This window comes from Microtus ochrogaster, unplaced genomic scaffold, assembly GCF_000317375.1.
Source record: "Microtus ochrogaster isolate Prairie Vole_2 unplaced genomic scaffold, MicOch1.0 UNK68, whole genome shotgun sequence".
NCBI lineage: Eukaryota > Metazoa > Chordata > Mammalia > Rodentia > Cricetidae > Microtus > Microtus ochrogaster.
In genome coordinates, this window is record NW_004949166.1 from 1,443,795 (window position 1) to 1,452,598 (window position 8,804).

General features: G+C 41.7%; 1 protein-coding gene and 1 non-coding gene across 2 annotated transcripts in view; one reads left to right on the forward strand and one right to left on the reverse strand.

The window, feature by feature from the left end:
• The window catches only part of Pi4ka (phosphatidylinositol 4-kinase alpha), a 136,861-nt gene that overhangs the window by 28,505 nt on the left and 99,552 nt on the right, over positions 1–8,804 (forward strand). Inside the window, exons 5-7 of the mRNA XM_005369994.3 lie at positions 5,180–5,252; positions 6,092–6,351; positions 8,064–8,130. Coding sequence (XP_005370051.1) covers positions 5,180–5,252; positions 6,092–6,351; positions 8,064–8,130 — 400 coding nt within the window. The remainder of the gene's footprint in view (positions 1–5,179; positions 5,253–6,091; positions 6,352–8,063; positions 8,131–8,804) is intronic.
• LOC113455626 lies at positions 2,082–2,184 on the reverse strand. The gene has a single exon (XR_003376627.1). It is a non-coding gene; the product is annotated as a U6 spliceosomal RNA (small nuclear RNA).

Below are 8,804 nucleotides of genomic sequence, written 5' to 3' on the forward strand. Positions count from 1 at the left end.
CTGTAGACCAGGCTGGTCTCGAACTCACAGAGATCCGCCTGCCTCTGCCTCCCGAGTGCTGGGATTAAAGGCGTGCGCCACCATCGCCCGGCCTCAACCTTGTTCTTAATCAGACTTATTATTCAGAAAATCAGTTTTTAAAACCAAGAAACCAGAAGCTTTCTTTTTTTTAAACTTGTAATCTCAGAACTTGGGGGACAGAGAGCAATATTGTGAGTTTGAGAATTTTTCTGCTTATATAGATCAAATAAAAATGCAGCAGATTTCTTATGTATTTCTTCCTATAAATACCCTGATTGATTAACCAGTACCAAAGGTCCATAGGAGTCATGCCACCATAAAATCTACTTTGCCTCTGCTGACCATTACAAGTCAGGTCATATAGACATTGCTTTGTCTATGGTGCCGATGGTGATTTGAGTAAGAATGGTCCCCGTAGGCTCATATATTTGAATTCTTAGTCATCAGAGAATGGCACTATTTAAGAAGGGTTAGGAAATGGCTTTGTTGGAAGAAGTACGTCACTGGGAGCAAACTTTCAGGTTTCAAAAGCCCATGCCAGGCCCAGTCCCTCTCTTTGCTTATGGATGAGGAGCTGTTAGCTACTTCTCCAGCACCATATGTCATGCCTGCTGCCTGCCTTGACGATAATGGACTGAGCCTCTGAAACTGCAAACCAGCCCAATTAAATGCTTTTCTCACAAGAGTTGCTGTGGCCATGGTGTGTCTTCACAGCAGTAGAACTCATTACATGCCCACTGTGATAGCTGTGATCATCCTGCCTTTACTGATTCAGTGGCCCTCTCACAGTTTGTGTCTTAAAGACTTATAAGGCTCGGTGAAGTGTGTGTCTTCTGTGCCTTCCCAGTGTGGAGGATTAGGTTTTACACAGTGTACCCACTTTAGGATTGCAATTTCCCTGAGCCTTAACATCTCCAACTCCTTTTCAGTAGGCTCTCTTTTGACAAATGTTTCCAGTAACCATTCAAACAAACTTTGATTCCTTTTTTAGCATTCCTTCCATATTCCTAGACTCTCCACTCAGGGGATCCATATAAATAAACTCAGCCTGATCCAGTTTTATGTTCCTTCCACAATTATCCCACACCGTTGTGATCCATTCCCACACATATTCCCTATTAGAGAAGGGGAAAGACAGGGAATAGAGCATAGTAAAGGAGAGTTAGAAAATAAGAGAGAGAGTAGGTATGTTCACCCCGGACTTCCTGAGAGGATGGAAAGTAACAGGGAAAGAAAGCATATTCTGACAATAGCAGGATTATAAGAAAGATCAGTAGCTGTGTGGAGAGAAGTCCTTGAGCTGTCAGGAATTTCACAAGTTCTTGAAAATGCTAGCTTTTATCTAACCTCCAGAAATCCTCCTACAGTCCAATTTATGCTCATTTCAGGATATTTGGACTGACTGCTGGACTACCTGAGACCTGACATTCCCCAGACTTCTGCTTGCATGAATTAGCAAGCTCATTAAGCTCTGTAATAGTAGCAGTACACCACACTTCTCCGTTTCTCTTTATCTCCCCTAAGTCTGGTCATAGGCCTAGAGCTGGGCTCTGAGGAACATCAGTATTGTCTTTGCTGGCATTTCCTTCAGAGAAAGTCACTGCTGGTTTAGCAGACAGTGAAGGATTAATTTCCTTAGTCAAAGGTGGAAAAGGCAGTATTTCAGGGTGTGGGGGTGGAGGTACATCTGCTGAGGGTGGGGAGACTGCTTCCTCAGGTGAGATAAACCCTCGAGAATCTGAGGGTTCAAATTCTCAGCTTCAATAGGGTCTTCCCACACATCTCCATCCTCTACCAGTTAATGCCTTCTAACTGCCAGCTCCTTCTGAGGCTGTACTTATGCCAACCTTATAATGAGGGCTTCAGTTTGATTTTCCACAGAGCACCTTGAGCTCTGTGGCTGCTGGAGAGATTCTCCTCTAGGGCTCACTTCGAAACCTTTAGACTATTTACGTGCGCCTGGAACTGGTCAGTCCATCACTAGTTCATTGTTGCCCTTCATGGTTCGGAGTGCTGGAAACTGGTTCATTTTACCTCAAAACCCATTCTTTTTTTTTTTTTTAAATATGGAATGCTTCACAAATTTGTGTGTCGTCCTTGCATAGGAGCCATTCTAATCCTCTCTGTATTGTTCTAGTTTTAGTATATGTGCTGCTAAAGCAAGCATGAAGCTCATCCTTTCCTTTTGCCAATTTATGCAGAGATAGTAGCAACCATTGGTGTCATCATTTTCCTTACTTTCCCACAAATTGTCATAAGTTTTATATACAGGGGGCTGGAGAGATGGCTCAGTGGTTAAGAGCATTGCCTGCTCTTCCAAAGGTCCTGAGTTCAATTCCCGGCAACCACATGATGGCTCACAACCATCTGTAATGAGGTTTGCTGCTCTCTTCTGGTCTGCAAACACACACAGACAGAATATTGTATACATAATAAATAAATAAATATTAAAAAAAGTTTTATATACAGAGTCACTAAGTTCATTGCCTCTCACAGTTGGTGAATCCGGATAATCAGATGAATTTGTCTCCTTTAGTTTGTAATATACTTCACATGATGACTTTTAATACTCCAAGCTTATAGGAAAGACTTCAGTAACTGTAAGTGTCAGCAAATAGGAAAGCCTATTCCAGATACTTAAAAAATCCACCCTATACTTCTGTTGTCCTAGAACCACTTTTGGTACCAAAGTCTGTATTAGTTAGGAGTCTCTAAAGAAGAGAGGTGATAAAATGAACAGCTTTATGTGTGTGTGTGTGTGTGTGTGTGTGTGTGTGTGTGTGTGTGTGTGTGTGTGTATGAGATTATTAGAGTGACTTACAGGCTGTGGTCCAGCTAGTCCAACAGTGGCTGTCACCAACAGAAGATCTAAGAGTCCCAAAGAAGCAGGGTATGATGCCATGAAGGATGGACTTGCCAGAGAGTGAGCAAGGGCAAGCAGGCAAACAAGAGCTTCCTGCTTTCATGTGCTTATATAGGCTGCAAGTAGAAGGCGTGTCCCAGAACAAAGGTGGATCTTCCTATTTCTAATGAGTTCATTATGAATATTCCCTCACAGGTGTATCCATTCAATCGGATTTTAGTGACAATCAAGAACAGCATCACAGTGCTGGTTTTTTGTTTTTTGGTTTTTTTTGGCTGGTTGGTTGGTTGGGTTTTGTTGTTGTTTTGATTTTTTTTTTTTAAAGCAGAGTCTCTCTGGAGTGCTCTGACTGGTCTGGAACTCACTGTATAGACTGTGGACTGGCCTTGAATTCACAGATAACTGCTAGCCTCTGCTTCCTGGGTACTGGGATTAAAGGTGTTAAACAATAAGACTTTATCTATTAATAAAGTTTGCCAAAATAATGTGGCCAACAATGAAATTGATGAAATTAGAAAAAGTACAGATTGAATGTCACTAGTAAAGAATCCAAAATCTGAAGCCAGGTGGTGCACGCTTTTAATCCCAGCACTTGGGAGCCAGAGGCAAGCAGATCTCTGAGTTGGAGGCCAGCCTGGTCTACAGATCAAGTTCCAAGACAGCCAGGGCTACACAGAGAAACCATGTCTCAAAACAAACAAATAAAATAAAAAAACAAGGGGGCTGGAGAGATGGCTCAGAGGTTAAGAGCACTGCCTGCTCTTCCAAAGGTCCTGAGTTCAATTCCCAGCAACCACATGGTGGCTCACAACCATCTGTAATGGGGTCTGGTGCCCTCTTCTGGCCTGCAGGCATACACACAAACAGAATATTGTATACTAAATAAATAAATAAATAAATATTTAAAAAAAAATAAAAAATAAATAAAAAAACAAAACAAAGAATCCAAAATCTGAAATTTTGATCACTAATATCACTCCACCAGTAGAAAATTCTGTGTCTCACTGCATTCAGTGCAGACTCATTCAAAACATTGAATAAAACTATGCTAGGCTGTGAGTATAAAGTGCATAAAACAAATGAATCAAACTGTGTCAGGCTATGTCTATAAAGTGTATAAAACAGAAACGATTCTCATGCCCACTGGATTCATTTGCTTCTATTTTATGTGTATGAGCATTTTACCTGGATCTCTGTATGTACATCACACGCCCCTGCCTGGTGCTACTGGAGGCCAGAAGAGGAGCTTGGATCCCCTAGAACTAGGGTTACATACAGTTGTGAACTGCCACGTGGGTGCCGGGAGCCAAAGTGAACTCCTCTGCAAGATCAGAAAATGCTCTTAATAGCTGAGCCGTTTCTTACCCCACTATTTCAGTAGTATTATTAATATTAGGAAGAAATAAGAATATTGACTACTTATGAACAAATCTTGTCACATCTGTTTCTTGCTTTTAGTTGTGTGACTTTGCATCCCTGTCTAGTGAGCTACAAACAAAAAGTTAAAAATAGGGAGGGCTGGAGAGATGGCTCAGCAGTTAAGAGCACTGACTGCTCTTCCCGAGGACCTGGGTTCAATTCCCAGCACCCACATGGCAGTTCACAACTGTCTGAAAATCCAGTTCCAGTGATCTGACACCCTTACACCAATGCACATAAAATAAAGTTAAATTAAAAAAAAGTTAAAAATACCAGCTGCATAAGTTTCATAGCTTAAGAACAACATGTAGAAAGAAAAGCAAAGGCCAACATGTGTGAAGACGATTATTTAAATGTTTTATGTAGCCAACAATGTGAAGTGTTCACAAAAAACAAAACAAAAAAACTAAAAGCTAGTGGCTTCCACAAAGAAGTCTAGACTCCCGCAAATGTGGATTTTTCTGGGTGAGTATTCATGTGTGTGTTCTGAGTCCCACACTTCATGGGAAATATAGAGAAGTGAGCTGTTGTACAGTGGTAAGCAGATGACAGAGTCATGAAGAATTATGATCATGCAGAGTGAAACTGAAAAGAACTAAGCCCTTTTAACTAGGAAAAGATGTTTTGAAGACCTTTTTAGAGAAAGCGAAGGAAAATGGCCCAGAGCAGTGGGTACAAGACCTAGGAAGACAATACTGGTCCAGGCTTAGAAGAAGCTTGTCCATGAGGTTAGCAGCTAGCCCCTGGCACAGCTATTGTGGGGAAATGGATAGGGTTGGTCAAGATAATGTCTAAAGCACCTTCAAATTTTGACTGAATTTTGTAATACTAGTTTGTTTTGTTAACGGGTTTGTTTTGTGCCCTTGACTGTTACAGATTTTAGAGGCACTCTTGCAGGTTATGCATGTCCTTTTGGGAATGTGCCAGACCTTGGAAATTCAAGAAAAAGGTATGATTAGAAATCCTCTAGACTACTTTATTTTCAATTTTTAAAATTTTATTTATTATTTGAATCTGTGTATAGTGTGTGTGTGTGTGTGTGTGTGTGTGTGTGTGTGTGTGTGTACTCATGTTCAAAGGTATGCGTAGGTAACTGTAAAGGAAAACTAACTTTTGGGAGTTGGTTCTCTCCTCTACCATGGGATCCAGGAGTGAACTCAGTTCATTGGATTGCAAGGGTAGGACTTCTACCCACTGAATCATCTCACTGCCTTCTCCTTTCCCTTCCCTTATTTGTTTTCTGTTTCTTTGTTTTGTTGGTTTATTCTTTGTACACACCTGATGAATAGAAACTTTTCCATTAGGTTACATTTGTGTGCTGGTATGCTGAGAGGCCACATGGGGTTATGAGCATAGTTCTGTATACAAATGCCAAGTATCCTTGACAAGTAACTTTACCCTTCTGAGTCTTCATTTTGCCCTATATAATATGGGGATAGTTGACTTCTATAGGTCACTTTTCCCAGAGTGTAAATAGGGCAACCAATGTAATCTGGAGTGGTCACATACCTAAGCATGACCCAACTATATTACTGATTGGGATGTGCCATGGATAGATCAAGACCTCCCAAGGAAAGCAAATGTGATAGAGATACAATCTGACATTCCTGGTCATGACAGACTGCAAATGTCGTCAGTTAACCCTTGGGTTAATCCTGGAACTATGGCTTGTTCTCAGCCTTCACAGTTGTCAGGAATAGTTTATAAAATGTTAACTAGTGGTACAAATTTTTGCAGTGTGGCTGTCATAAGTAACTCTTGTGTTATAACTCTCACTTGATCTTCTAGAATACCTTTGCAAGTATGCAATCCCATGCCTGATAGGAATCTCCAGATCATTTGGACGGTACAGCAACTCAGAAGAATCTCTCCTTTCAAAGCTCTTTCCCAAAGTCCCTCCTCATTCCCTGAGAATCCCAGAGGAGCTAGAAGGTGTCCGAAGGCGTTCCTTTAATGACTTCCGCTCCATCCTACCCAGCAATCTGCTAACTGTGTGTCAGGAGGGCACACTGAAGAGGAAGACCAGCAGTGTGTCCAGCATTTCTCAGGTGCGGCTGGGTGCCAGGGGAGTGCTCAGGGGCAAGAGCTTTAGTAAATGTTCATGCAAAGAAACACTTGTGTGTAATTTGAGGTTCTTATTAGAGTTCTCTTATTATTTAAAAAAAGATTTGCCCCTTTTTTTCTGTGTTCAAGACAGGATCTTCCTAGAACTCACTATGTGACCCAGATGGCTGAGAACTCATAGCCCTCCCTCCTCAACCTCTTGAGTACTAGGATTACAGATGTGAGCCACCAGGCTTGCTTAAGACTAATCCCTTTTTTGTTTGTTTGTTTTGTTTAGTTTTTTTGAGACTGGATTTTTTTGTGTAGCTTTGGAGCCTGTCCCAGAACTTACTCTGTAGACCAGGCTGGCCTTGAATTCACTGAGATCCCTCTGCCTCTGCCTTCCTAGTGCTGGGATTAAGGGAGTGTGCCACCATTGCCCAGCCCCCTTTTTAAGATTTGTTTGGGGACTTACCCTGCAGACTAGAATGACCTCAAACTTCCACTGAACCTCCTGCCTTAGCCTCCTCAATGCTAGGATTCCAAGGATGCACCAGCACACCTAGCTTTTTAAAATTACATACTTATCGTTGTACCAGAGATCAATTCCTAGGGTTTTACACATGCAAGACAAGTTGTTTTTTAAGAGGATCTTACTACATACATGCTGGCCTCAAACTTACCTTTCTGACTATGCCTTCTAAGTGCTGAGAACAAAGGAAAGTGCTGCTGTGCCAGCCTTCTTTTTATGTTTGTCAGTGATTTCATAGTTGTGAAATGCTTTGTTGCCAAACTCTGTTTCTGGTGGGATTTTGTTTGTTTTGGTTTGTTTTATTTTTGAGACATTTAGCCCAAGCTGGCCTCAGAGTTGTTCTGGAGCTGAAAATGACCATGAACTTGATCCTCTTGTTTCTATCACCCTCGTGCTAGGATTACATATTGCCACCATATGTAGTACTAGGGATTTGTGTTAGGGTTCTTTAAAGGAACAGAACTGATAGAATGAATCTATGTTCATATTTATTAGAATAGCTTACAGGCTGTGGTCCAACTAGTGACTATTTACCAATAGAAGGTCCAAGAATCAAGTAGTTTTTCAGTCTTTGAGTCTGGATGTCTCAGCTGGATGTCTTCAGTTATACACCAGAACCCTAAAGAAGTAGGCTGTAATGCCAGTGAAGGAATAGCCTTGTTAGCAAGAGTGAGACCAGGCAGGCAAAGAGAGCAAGCTTCCTTCTACCATGTCCTCATGTAGACTGCCACCTGCAGTTCTGTAAACACCATTTTCCTCAAAAACCCTACATGCATGGATGTGTGCATGTATGTATGTTTGCATCAATGTGTGACTTGTGGGGAAAAGAGGACACAAAACATTAAGAAATATTCAGCTCAAGCTGGGTGTGGGGTGCACACCTTTAGTCCTAGCACTCAGGAAGCAGAGGTCAGCCTGGTCTACATAGCAAGCTTCAGTCTGATCATTGCAAGACTTTGTCCCCAAAAGAAGGTGGGAGGCAGATTCAACATAGTAAACAAATATAAAATATATAGTTACTGGTGTTATAATATACAGCAAAAAATGCTATGACAGCAGTAGACTTCAGCGAGGAGGTAAGGCTGTGACGCTGGAGTTCAAGTGTGGACAGCAGTTGGCAGAGAGCGTCTGCGATGAGTGACTGGTTTTCGGGTTCTTTTCTGATCTGTACCTTATGGCTTTCAGGTTAGCCCAGAGCGTGGTATGCCCCCACCCAGCTCTCCTGGAGGATCTGCCTTTCACTACTTTGAAGGTAGGTTTCCTAGGACCATAAATGTTAACCTAGTGTCAGATAACGGGTTCCCAGCAAAATGAGGACTCTGTCATCATGCATTTAGAGTGGTGAGCTTTATTTCTGTTTTCATTTTAAAATGCCCCCACCGTGTGTGTGTGTGTGTGTGTGTGTGTGTGTGTGTGTGTTACTGGTTTATTGGCTGTGAGACCAAGGTAACTTGTAGAATAAAGCATTTAATTGGGGCTTTCTTATGGTTTCAGAGGTTTAGTTCATTATTTGCTTTTGTTTCCATATTTATTCTTATGTGACTTTTTCAGAGAGGTGTAAAGTAAGTCATGTCACTGTTCTATTGCTGAAGAGATGCCTTGATCAAGGCAACTTATACATGAAAGCATTTAGGGGCTGGAGAGGGGGCTCAGTAGTTAGAGCACTTGCTGTTCTTGCAGAGAATCTGAGTTCACTTCCCATATTCCACATGATGGGTCACAGCCATTTGTGATTCCAATTTCAGTGGATCCAGTGGACACACATATGGTGCACATATGTGCATGTCTGCAAAGCAACCATACACATAAAACAAATCTTAAAAAATTTAAAGAAGAGGGTTGGAGAGGTGGCTCAGAGGTTAAGAGCACTGACTGCTCTTCCAGAGGTCCTGAGTTCAATTCCCAGCAACCACATGGTGGCTCACA